The sequence below is a fragment of the Strix aluco genome, chromosome 4, assembly GCF_031877795.1.
Source record: "Strix aluco isolate bStrAlu1 chromosome 4, bStrAlu1.hap1, whole genome shotgun sequence".
Classification (NCBI taxonomy): Eukaryota; Metazoa; Chordata; class Aves; order Strigiformes; family Strigidae; genus Strix; species Strix aluco.
The window spans coordinates 14,976,162-14,989,314 of record NC_133934.1 but is presented as its reverse complement, the minus strand read 5'-3'; the positions used below and the strand labels follow the sequence as shown (position 1 = coordinate 14,989,314).

Sequence of the window (13,153 nt, the reverse complement as noted above, 5' to 3'; positions counted from 1 at the left end):
GATGCATTCTTATTTCATGTTTCAGTTTGTTCCATTAGGTTGTTATAAGGCACTTAAAGACTACATGATAAATTAGTATTATACTGTAGGACAACATAGCAGATTTCTCCAGAAGTTTTCTGTCATAATACTTTCTCTTTCTAGAAGACTGTGCAGGGGTTTTTTGGTGTCAAAGTCATGGTATATTTTCCGTGCATATTCAAGAAATACTTAAATTGCTATGTATTTTATTGAAATGGGAATTTTAGCATGGATACACTAAACTACATTGTGGAATAACATGCTTTCCTTTCCCAGTAACACTGGAAGCAGATGTTAGCCAGAGAGGAAATAAGGAAATAAGTCATTTTTATCCTTCATGAATATTCTTGGGGTTTCATACTTGGTTCTGTAAACATCTCTTGTGTTACCTTTGCCTGTTGTTCACCCCATTGCGCCATGCATATCCTCCCTCTCCCTGGGTTATGGTGGTAGCGGCTGGCAAAGCTTATGTTTGCTTCTGTTTTGTACCCTTCTTTGCTAGACCCTGTGCCATCCTCATTCAACTGGCCTTCAGTCTGATGAGTGCTTTATTGGGGGGATACCTCTGCCTGGTTGCTCCATCTCTGCAACCAAAACTGACCACCCAGAGCTCTCCTTTTCACCTTTCTGCCCTGCAGAGACCAACTGCATCTTTACTGCTCCTCTGGTTCCCTCTCTATCCCATCAGTAATTTTCCAGAACAACTCATCTTCTGCTTTCTTCCTAATACAAATGTTTCCAATAATCAGGGATCACAGAGCAACACCCGGTTACGATTACAGGACCACTAAGTGGAAAGCTCATTTTACTCCCAGCTGGGGTTTGACTTTTGCCTTTGACTCTGTGGGGCTACACGTGTGCAGCAAGGAAAGAGAGTTTTGAAATCAGTAGAAGTGCTGGGGAAGTGATCGATGGAGGTCTTCAAATCTGTCTGCACGGTTGTACTAGAAAATTATGTGTTCCCTATCGAAATGACAAAGAACTGAATTGCTGCTATGGTTTCCTAGGAAAAAGAAATGACTTAAATGAGGTTCGTTTATGAGGAACCTCTTTTTCATCTCGGCAAGCCTACATACAGCCCCTGAGGACTGCAGGAATTTTTCCCCTCTTTTCTCCCACAGGAGAAACTTGTGTTATCCCAGAATGGGATACAAAGACATCATTCTCTTACAGCATTTTTGCAGCAAGACTGAGGCAATAATAGTAATAAACTGCAAGATGTTTTGCAGCTCTCTGGCAGAGCAATAACGTAGACTATCTCACTTTTGCAGGGACTAATAAATGTCTCTTTGCAGTTTGCATGTTTTGCCCACTTATAAAAAAACAGCTTTATTTTACAAAGTAATAATAGTTATATCTATCCTCCATCATGTGGTTTTTTGCATTGTTTCCCTGTAATTGGAAATTGGGGCGTGTTGATAAAGCAGATATATATTGTGTTGTAGGTTCCAGAGATGAATACTCAGACCTCAGTGAAGACTTGCATAAAAAGCTTAAGTTTTAGATAGGTGCCTGGCTCTTCAGGCTGGGGAACCAAGTGACTGACAGAAATGACCTCTGTAATTCCTGTCCGGTTCACTGGCAATGGAAAATTATGTGGGTTTTATGATGGACTAACAAGTCACTAGATCTGGGGCAGGCTTCAATAATCTCTGAGAAATTGATGGAAAGTTTTAGGGCTGTCCTGTCGCTCCCCATCAGTGTCCCTCCCATAACGGTGTGTTTTCACAGGAAGGTTCAGCCAACAAGGTGATAGCATATTCTGAGCCGTAGTGAACATTAGGAAAAGCTTTAAAATAATTAAAAAGTCCTATTAATATCTTCATTCTCAGAAAATTAAAAGAATGAACAGTGTAAGAGCATGAGCAAAGAAAGATAGGAAGAAGATTATACAGTAAATAGTGTGTGACAAAAGATCAGTTTTAAGTATTTATTATGAAGAGCTGCCTATATCCTCTGTAGCTGTGGCTCAAAACACTTTTTCAGTGAAGAAATCCTTGGCATTGAGCGCTGATGTTTGCATCAACAAGGGCAATAAAATTAGGACAAAGCTGTAGATGTGCAGCTCGCTGCAGCCTGTCATAGTCAGATTGTGTCCAGTTTCTGAGATGGTGGGTGGAGGTCTAATTCTTGCGCCCTGGTGTAGTAGGTCAGAGCTGGTGTTTTGGTAGGCAGATGGTGAGATGACAGGAGAGGAGAACAAATAGCTGGTTGGACATCACGTCACTCAAAGTGTGAGTGTTTTTACTAGCTGGGTTTTTAAGTGAGGAACTCCAAGACAGTACTCTGAATTTTCATGTCTTCTTCATATGAGCTTTTTACTTAGGCTAGGGTAGAAGGCATCTGAAAGAAGTGAAGTACAAATCGTCACTAGCTAGAAATTGGGTAAACTTTGATTTTCTTTTATTTTTAGACTAAAGTGTCTTGAAAAATGACCTGCTTGGATCTGTGATCCAGAGGGAACTCAGTATCACATAGGATACAGGTGCTACAAGGCTTGTAGCCTTAGTTCATATTGCTTACTAGTACGATGCAAAGATCTGTGTGTTTATTTTCCCCCTTTCAGAAACGGATTTATTTCTGCCTGTGAAGTAATAATCTGAGTCATTATACTTGTTACTGGAGGCTCTCTTGCACTTCTGCTCTGTTTCTTCCTTATTTTTACACTTTAGATTTTCCTTCTCATGCATCAAGATTCATTTACCCAGCGAGATTACTGTGTAATAATACCCCTTGACCTTTTCTATTATGCAGTACAAGAATTTCACTAACAAAGATGTGCACAGAAGCCTATAGATTCCTTCAGCCAAGCTATTTTAAGCTTTTGCAAATTCATCTGATGTTTAAAGTAACTACAGTCCACCTGTATTAAGGGAAATGGCTAAAGTTCCCCTCAAAAGGTGAGAAAATGCAATATAAGCTATCAGAAGGTTAGATATGAGAAAAAATGCTCTTAATTCAAAGCAACCTACTCCAAATATAAAATGCAAGGATCTGTTAAGTTTGTTATGAGGAGGTAGTGAATGTGTGAGTGTTCAGGTTGAAATTGCAGTTCATGTCTGAAAATGTCACTATTTTTTCTTAGAAATATTTTTTATACATTATATTTTAGTGCTCTGTCCTTCTTCACTGTCCTGCACCTTCAGCAGAATCTTAAATTATCTCTGAAACTGAAGAAGGTCAAGGGGTAAAGGACACAAACTCATCCATTTGTTTCAGTGGGTTATATTAATGTGAAGCAAAGTAAGTAAACTCAAATGTCTACATGAATAACTGTTTTGCTGCTGATCATTTTAGTAAGACATCTAACCATTATCATTTGACCTCATCACTTAAAAATCCAGTTTGACCCCCATCTCATGACTCTAATCTTCATGGCAACTTCCAAATGCAAGCACCCATTACCAGTGCTAAGGGGCTGTGACATTGCAAGTTGAGAATTTAGAATCACATTTTGGCATTTGCTGGGAAGAGCTGAAAGTTCTTTTTAAAAAATAATAATTTGTTAATCTTGCTAAACCTGATTCAGAAGTTGTTCATTTGCTCACTTATTTTGCTATATCTGCCCTAGAATATCTGTTCCCCTGTTTTCAGTATCACAGTCTGGCTTAAAATTTAACCTTTGCTACGGAATGAGTTAAGGCAGTAAGCAACCATCATTAAATAGCACATGATGATGTTCTACTCAACTACTTTTATATTTTTCCAGACTACAGTGTTCACAGCATGTAAGCTATTAGCAGGAAGACTGTTCTCAGCTAGCAAACTTTAGAAGTGGCAAATTGTTAATTTTTTTTTAATCAAAACCAGAAATATTACCATTTCAATGCCAGTTTTTTTATTTGTTTCAGCTTACTTTTTAGCTTGAAAACATGAGCTTTTTTGCTTATTCATTCTGGGCACTTCAAGTCTGTTCATAGTGGTAAAAATTAAGTATTTTTTACCATTTTCTTTAAAGGGAGGGGAAGGAAATGCCTGTGCATTCTGCCTAATGTATATAGCAGCCCTACACAAGCTGGGAATATGTTTGTTAACCTCTTTACTTAAGAAAATATGTCTGGGCTGCATCTGCTTACTCATACAGCTCGTTTATGGAGCTATATCTCATCCTCAAAGTCAGGTTTGATTGCTTGCCATGCCTGGGATCTCATTTGGGGGAATTGCCTGAGTTCTTTGATTCTTTTTTGTGGTAATTGCATGCATGTCTTAGGTGAATCGTTTCCTGGTTTTCCTTTTTTTGACAAATACAGAGCCTTGACCAGCTGCAGAAAAGTGATTAAAAAAAAGATAAAAATGAGTAATTCAATATTCAGCTGCCAGGACATTTTCAGAAATGCTGTGTTTTAAATAGCCTCCTTAGAAAGCTGGTATGAAAATAGAAGGTGATGCGTTTAAAAGTTTATACTTAACTTTTAAGTATCCTGTATAGCAATAGCCCTCACCACCCTTGAAAAATCCAATGTAAATCCTCCTTTGGAGAGGTTTTATTAGCCTGCTGACTAACTGGGAGCAGGCTGTAGGTATACAAGGTGCTTTCCTTGGGAGATTGCATCAGTGTGTCTGCTGTTCTCTTGCCCTTCCCTGTGCACCTGGGAGGGCAGGTGACCTTCAATAACTCACAGAAAGCCTGGCCTTTCAAGGATCTTCACCTGTGTATCTGACCTTAGCTCTGAACAAATATCTATGAGCCTTTCAAGAGATAGAGCCGTTGTTAGTTAAGAAACCACCTGAAACTTTGGGCAAGTTTGAACCTTGGATGTTCATGCAGGGAAAAACAGCTGTGAAGCACAAAGCTCTTACCTAGAGATAGAGCTGTTATTTAGGAAACCACCTGAAACCTTGGGTGACTTTGAACTTTGGATGTTCATGCAGGGGAAAACATCTACAAAGCATGGACTAATGTAGTGCTTTGTTCTGTCTTCCTTCTAATCTTTTGGTTTCTAACTTTGGATGTAAAAGCCTGGCTTCAGATATTGCTAAAGAAATGTGTTCCTAGGTCTGGCAAGCCTGTCTGGTGTTGGAGGAGGAGAAGCACCTTTGTGAAGGTGGCAGCTTGTTCTGAACCTGAGCAATACATGCAGGCAGTCTGAAGAGACTTGCCTGAGTGGATGTGGCAGGGGTATATGGATGGGGCTGGCTCAGTGCCTCCTGCATGGCCAGAGTTGATGCTGCAGCTGCTGGGAGTTGAGTGTAAGAAGTAACCCATCCTTACATGGGAAAGCTGAGAAGTAACAGAAACCACATACTTACTTCCCTTGAATTTATTCTGTGTTTAGTTAGAATTTCCATTCAGAATTGACCTGCTTTTGCTTCTTCCCCTGCCCTTCCCTTCCTCTTTTAACCCTCCCCTTCAGCTGTTTGGATATGGTATTTTTTTATTGAGTCGAACTACTCTTCGGGTGGATACAGGTATTCAGTTTTTGAAAACTGAGGCTTCTATCCTATGTAGTTAGTGAAATAATGTCACAAAGTGTAAAAAAATATTTACCTTTTCAAATTTTATCATATATATTGTCATTATTCTCATATCATTGAGAATGTACATGTCAGTAAAGGATCTTGAGACCATGTCTGTTGGGCCAAATACACAGTGTTGCAGAGTATCTGTGCTTTGCCAACAAAGACTTAGTTGAAGTTCTTCCTGTTTTTCACTCTCACTCCAGCCCAAGATAAGCAAAACTCTGGGATTTTAGTTCTGGAGTGGCAACTGCACAGTCTGTATATATGTCTTGTCTCTAGCAAGTTGGAAGGCGTAAAACAAAGAGAGACTATGGATTTGGAGACTACAGATGTCAAAGAGTAAATGAGAGATACAGGCTTCATGGGTATAATATAATATAATCTAAATCAGAGAAAGTAATTTCATGGAACAAAGACACAGATCCATTTTCCTCTCAGATCTTGTCTATCAGTACCTTTTCTGTAGTAGCTATCATTCAATAACTCAGCATTTACCCTTTTCCCAGCACATTATCCTACCTTCTCATCCCTTGATGGGCACATCAGATATGCTGTGGCCAATCTGTTAATTTTTTCTCCGGTGCCAGGCAATTCAGAATATATCAGAAACAGATAAAAATGAATTAAACATCTAGGCTGAGCTGTATCCCACCTGTGTCCCACTAAGGGTTTCTATTGAGTTAGGATTCAGGATTTAACATTTTTCCTTCCACTTTATCCTGTACTTCTGTCCTACATCCTTTATCAGCGTGCAGTGCAGGTAGAAGGTTTCATGCGTATAATGAGTAATTTAATTCACACATGACGTTCTTCTGTGCCGAATGCAGGTTTGGATGATATGAGTTGAACTCTGAATGATTTACAAAAGGCTTATGAATATGAGTGTTTGTCTTTCCTCTGTGTGTAAAATAATAACCAGCTTTAAGGAAATATTAGCAAGTAACAAAAGGGCATTTTGTGATCACCCTGCAGTGTTCCTGTCCAGGAATTAGGGCTCCATTGTGCTAATCCTTCTGAACACAAGGAGTGCAATGTCTTGGTCTCTTCCCACAATCCCATTTGTAGGATTTATAACAAAATTTAATTTTTAGCTTATTTTCTGTGGAACTTCATTTGGAGATCCTTGGGGGCTACTTCTAAAGGGATCTGCAAGAATTAAGGAGAGCAGGTTTATTACCAATAAATGTAAATACATTATTTAAAATAATTGCAAATAAAACACTCATGAGAGTGTTTGTTCAGTTAGAAAAGGTTTAAGGAAACATGAATCAAAGAAGAAGATAAATGCTAATTTAGATCATGGACAGCAAAGAAATAAATGGGAATAAGAAAGGTGGGACAAAGTTGTGGCTGCACCACCAAGAGATGTAGGTAACTTGTGGCATCTGATTGCTGGGCTTATTCGTAGTAGGCATTAATGGTTCCTCTTCATCACGGAGATCTAGTTCAAGGAAGAATTTAAAAAGGGAAAAACATGATTCCAGATTGAAGCTCTAACATTCAGCTGAACAACAATTTCAAATGCAGAAGATCCAGATGCAAAATTTAAATTCTTAACATGACAGGATGATTTATGAGGCACTGTGAAGTTATTTTTTCCTGTCTACTAAATTCATTTGCTTCTGCCTCTGTAAAAGCTTGAAAGTTGTATCTGTTCCCATGCCAGAATATTTCCCCCCACCATCACCCATGCTCTTTGGCTTCTGATTGTCAGGTTGCTCAGGAGTTCGTGCTTCTAGGATTTAACAAAAAAAGCATTGATGATCTCAAGAGTCCACAGTCAATATCAGAGCATACACTTTCCAGCTTTTCCTGTTACAGATAGGAGTTGAAGGGCTGAACTAAGTAATGAATTATTCACGGAAAACTTTGTGACTAGGCAGGCTGGCAATCAGCCATGGTATTAAAAAGCAGCTGCAGAAAAGGGTTTTTCCTTATTTTCTTTATTGTTTTACACACCAATTCATGTTCTTCTTCCATGCCGTATATGATGTATACTGAGCAAGTGAAACATAAAAATAGTCCTACGAATTGCGCAAACCCTGAGCCCCCAAAACAGGGAGCTTAACCAGCCTACTGTGTAGGACTGGTATTAACTAACGATGATGGGAGTATATTAGAAAAATGTGGAAAGTCAGGGTTACATCATTATCTCACTATGTCCTAAATGTTTCAGGTACATACCTTTAATGGCAATCATAAACATGCCACATCTGCTTCCTCCATCCTGAGTGATTTCCCCGGGGGTAACCTCTACCTTGCAACACCTCAGGTGATGTGTGAAGGGTCCAGCTCCCCTCGTATTCACTGTTCATGACCTCCCACAAGGCACCACAGAAAGGCTGCCTTATTTTCGGAGCTGGAGGATACCCCTTTTGGTTGAATTCAGCCTTGTTAATAAAAACAAGTCAAAAATATAGGTTCATTGGACATTTGGTTTCAGGACACAGAGTGAGGTAAATCAATAGAGGAGGAAGAGAGGTTTCCTCAAAGGCCAGCGGTGGCTTAACTGGAGCCACAATACCAAATCTCTTTCAAGTTGAACAAAATGCAGATGGAAATATTGTAATTATCAAATGCTTTTCAAAACTGTACTGTTGAAACATAACTGAAAGCTATTAAAGGATCTAATAATCACCAGGCAAGAAATACTTTGTTTCAATGAAGTGTAACTCCTACTAGTTGGTTAGACCCTTTATAATCAGTTTATAAATTAACTTATTTGTGTCCCTATTCTTTTTTTTGCCGTGAAGTAAAATACAAAACATTCAAATATGGCCTGTAGTTTGTTTTCAGTTAATTCTTACACTAGTTTCTAGCATGGAAGAACTGTATTTTATGGATTTTTTTCCTGCTGTAAGCTCCCGTAACCTTAGAAATTATACAAATGTCTGCCATTTGGGGCTTTTTCCTTTTTTATTTTGCAAATCTCAAAGCTTGTCCCTACTGTGATGCAGATGCCACTGGCTATGGCAGGTTTCCCATGTGTTGTGTACAGGTGCACAGTATTGCAAAAGCATGCCTCATTTTTTGTACCTAGGAATTGCGAGACAGTATGCAGAACAGCACGGTGAAACATCTGCCTCATTTCCAGAAGTGCTGCAGCAGCAGAAGGCTCGGTCAAGCCATGCGTGTAGCAGGAGCCCTGCTGCCGCCTGCTCCCCTCGCACCCGCGGTGCCTGAGCTCAGTCTGGTGTCTCCTGGTGTCACCCAGATTGCAGATCTACATGCCTCTGCCAGGAACCTGCTTTTTCATTGATGGGCCACAGGCAGTGTTGGAAGAACTAATGATTCATGCATTTTTATGAACTTCTAAGCACTCTGACTTGCAATGAATGCCAGCACTTACTGTTCTTTGTTAAAAATTGCTCCATACCACCCATTTTTTCTTTCAAACCATTCCTGATGTTGCTTTTATTCTGAATTTTGTCTCTTTCGTAATGACCATCTCCTTTGTTTTCTATTTGCAGGGTGGTTTACAGACCTACTGCTTCCTAGTGTTTGCTGCCATCTGCTTTGCAGGAGCTGCCTACCTGTTTTTTGTCCTGCCTGAAACAAAAAATAAGACATTTCATGAGATCAGCCAGGCATTCGCCAAAAGGAATAAAGTGTCTTTGGAAATGCAAGAAATGAACCACTATCCAGGAGAGAGGAAATCGAGTGCAGAACAAGAATCAACCTTCACATCTTCAGTGAACAATGGGGAAACCAAAAAAGGGATTGTGTAAACCCAGGATGCTGTTTCAGAGGATGGGGGAGAACGTGCCCTTTTCATTCAGTATGCTTATAGCAGTGCACAACTTGTATTTTTTATGTGACAGCATGAACTGCTTTCCCCCGAATATGTTTTAAGTGAGTATGGGTAAACTCATTAGCAGCTAGGGTGGTGGTTGAGGAAATGAGAGGTGTGAGTAGTGGCAGTTGATTAAATAAGTAGGAGCCAGAGTTTTCTTGGGCACCCATGAAATCGGTGCTGTGGTGAGTGGGGTGGGGAATACAGACTCGGAGAAGTAAAGTGGCAGTGGGGTTGTGAGCAGCAGCTCGCTGAGCACCCTGTGTGCTCCCAAGGAGGTGTGTGTGAAGTCACCAGGGAGGAGGAGGCAGGGAAAAGGGAAGAGATCCCAGTAGGAGTCTGCTAAGAATTGATGCAAGCGAATCTGAAGTGCTGCTGGCTCCCAGTACATCATTCAAGTTGCACATGAGAACTGAAGACTTGAAAGAAGACTCGTGACACTCCCCTGACCTCCCATTCCTTTTCTAGCTGTTTTGACTTTCAGTTGTTTTGCCTGAACATCTCCCACCTTCCCACAAATGGGGAGCTCCCAGTCCTGATGGGTTTCCTTGTCTCTCTTGCAAATCCTGATCAACTAGTAATAGAGTTGCCCCTAGTGTCTGGGTTTGCTGGCACTGCATTTCTGTGGATATATTTTTTTTTTAAATGTTATTTTTTGAGAATAGCTATAGAAGCTTTATTATGAAAAGAAAACTAAACCTCATGGTGAAGTGAGAGAACTCTGATGGTACGTTGTAGGGTGTAGCATTAAAAAAAAAAATCAAACATCAAATGTTCCAAGGGCTGGGGTTTTTTGACTGTTTTTTTGCTTTTATTTACAAGTTCCTTTTAAAACAAGTCTTAGGAGCCAAAATTTCCCCGGACCCAATAAATGTCATTTCTTAACACTCAGATCTTTCCAAATTAATCTGGGTACCTATTTCTTATTTAAACACTGATTTTCATTTGGGCATTAGATTGAGGATCCAGGCCTAGTTCACATTAATAAGTTTCTAAGCTATTTAATCCTTTGCAAAACTTTCCTCAGAGTCTGCATAATTCATGATAGAAAGACTCATCAGGCTGTCGGTGGTTAGGTGATCCATTCCCTACCACAGGGGATTTTTTTTTTATGAACATCATCTTTTGAGTTTATAATTTTGATAATAGTTTTTCTTGATTCTTCTAGGTACCTGGATGCTGAGGGGGTAATAAGCACTTTTAAAATTAGTTAGCTGTTTTATATGAAAAGTCAGTAAGTCTTAGAGCTGCTCTCAGGAGTAAGGCACAAGAAGCACGTGCAGCATGTAGGTAGAGCCAGCTTCTTCCACAAGTTATATTTACTAATCGAGAAGTTCATACGTTTGGAGCATTTTGGAAAAAAAAAATGTATATATATTGATATATATATATACACACACACATACATATATGAATAGATATATTACAAATATAGAAATATAAATATTTATATTCATATATATATTCACAATGGAGAATTGTTTTCCAGTATTTTTTTTTTCAGATTTCCCCCAGTGATAAGCTGTTTATTGTTTTGTTCTACACTGTAAATTAAAATCAGAGATCCTAATGTTCAGCTATTACTACTAAATTATGTGTATGGTTTTATACTGTGATTTATTTATATGTGGCATATTTACTGCATACATTGTAAGCTGACCTAATAGGGCAATTTCAGTACTGGGTAATAGAAAAAAAATTGATCTGAGCCTTTATGCCAGAATTTATGCTCTTTTACTGGGATAGAGGTACAGCAGCAAGTAAGAAAATGAAAATATATATGAGCAAGGGAATTAAGAATGAAAAATCAGATTTATGATATTGGTGCTACTGTTAAGAAACAGAGTGAATCAGGTTTATATTAACTGATAATCATAGGTAGAAGTTAATCAAATACAATGGAGAAAGCTGAAGAAAAATGTTTTCTAATAACCACTTGTAAAATTATATATATAACAAATGAACATGTCATCTTTCAGTGGCTCTAGTTGCCTGTTCCATGTGTTACATGAGGCTTGCTAAGTGAATGGCTGTGTAAAAAATGTGTTTGAATGCCACCCCTCCAGACAACTTCAGGAAGAAATTCTTCTCTTCCGCCCATAAGCCGAGACTGGCAAATTCAGACCCTCTCATTCATATTGAGAATTACCTTACTTTTAGTTAGGGCTAGTAGCATGGTATGATGTGATCTGATTTGAGTCAAGGTGGCAAGATTGGAAACCATTATTATTATTGCTATTATTAGAATTAGGAGAATTCAGCACTTTGTGGTGTTCATTAATGTACATTACAGGCATTACTTGTTGATAATTGTTGCCACTTGATAACTTCAACAAAATACCATGTTGGCCTGATACATCAATGAGATAAAATCATCTTACAGTTGCTTACAGTTGCATTTGGAGCCCAGCTCTGAATGTGTTGGGAAAGAGATGGCTCGATAGAATTTCCTGTCACAGCTCAGGGGGTTGTGTTTTCTCTTCTGCAACCCCGTTTGCCCGTCTCTTGCCCTACCTGAGATAGACACACTCCAAAGAGGCGTTTGCTGTGCGGCTGCAAAGAAAGCTGCTACAGACGAGTACGCCGTGGGACGGTGGTTGCATGTCTCGCCAGCGGTTTGCTGCAGCCCATGGTACAGGTTAAAAGCAATTCCAGTCTCCAGATGTGTATGTGTGCAGGTGTTTTGCTCACTGGCCAGGGAAGGTGGCTGCAGCCGCCTCTGCCTTGGGTTGTGTAAGTTTCTGAGGACACTTCAGGTGTGCCAGTACTGCATTAACTTTTTCATCTCGGACCCTAATTAGAGTTTTGTGTTGTTCTTCAAGTTGTTCCATAATGTTTTTTTCCATTGTTATGCTGCTATAGCTTCTCCAGCAATGAGAGGACAAAATGGAAAATGTCAGCAATTTATCATTTGGTTTTTCTTGTTGAATGTATCAAATTGTCTACAGCCCATGTGTTTGTCAGTGAGTGTTGTGTGGTGTCATGTTCTCTTTTCCTGTCTGTCACATTGGGATGAGGTATTGTGAGATGGCGTTTGTACGAGTACCGCAAGTGGGTTACACATGTGTGATCAACTATGTCCATGCACAGTGATTGCAAAATGAACCTTTGGAATTAAACTAAAATGATGTAGATTTTGTTCTGGATAAATCTGAATCTCTACAGCTGTGCAAGTTTCATTGTACAATTCCCTGGGTTTTTCTGTGTCCCGGTACAAGACTGTGCAGTCCTACACCTGGATGACCCCAGCCATTGTGGACTCTACAGCTGGGTATTTGGGAGTTATGGGGAAGAAAATAATTCCTGAAACTGTATATTTTGGGGGTTATTCTTTACATTTAGCTTCTCAAGTCAGAGTCCACACTTCATACTTTCATATGTTTATATTGGGCTTTAGAAATAAAAACACAGACATCAGCGAGAGGCGAATGATTAAAACTGACTAGTAGTAGTAATTACTGTGTATAAGAATTGTTGAATCTGGAGAGGCTTTTTTGCAGAAAGTTGTCATTTGCAATGGATGACTTTGAATTGCTATAGCTTTACTTTTGGATGAGAAATTCAGTCAGATGACTATTTCTGCTACAAAGATATGCAAAACCAAAGATCTGAAATATGTATAAAAAAACTGAATGTCGTACTTCAGGTTCTGAAGAATTTTCACTCCACAAGGATCTGTTTTCTAGTGGGGGAAGATGTGAGTAGTTCAGCCATATGGGACAATTTTCATCTTCAGAGTAAAATGAAAAAAAACCCAAACAAAAAAAACCCAAATCCCCACACCAAAAACAACTCCTTTGAAATTTGCTTTCTTCCCTTTGGCTATTTTTATGTGCTCTTCCTTACAGAAATCACCATATAGATTCTTAGGACTCCCAT

The 13,153-nt window shown here is 39.2% G+C and overlaps 1 protein-coding gene across 3 annotated transcripts in view; it reads left to right on the top strand.

The window, feature by feature from the left end:
* Positions 1-12,408, top strand: part of SLC2A9 (solute carrier family 2 member 9) — a 108,600-nt gene extending 96,192 nt beyond the window's left edge. The window contains exon 12 of one of the 3 annotated variants that reach the window (XM_074822130.1): positions 8,952-12,408. In XM_074822130.1, the coding sequence (XP_074678231.1) occupies positions 8,952-9,209 (258 nt within the window). In that variant the 3' untranslated portion in view covers positions 9,210-12,408. Of the gene's footprint in view, positions 1-2,775; positions 2,875-8,951 lie in introns of those variants that run through there. The other 2 variants (XM_074822132.1, XM_074822131.1) reach the window with 2 other exon arrangements.
* The last annotated feature ends 745 nt before the right edge of the window (positions 12,409-13,153 follow it).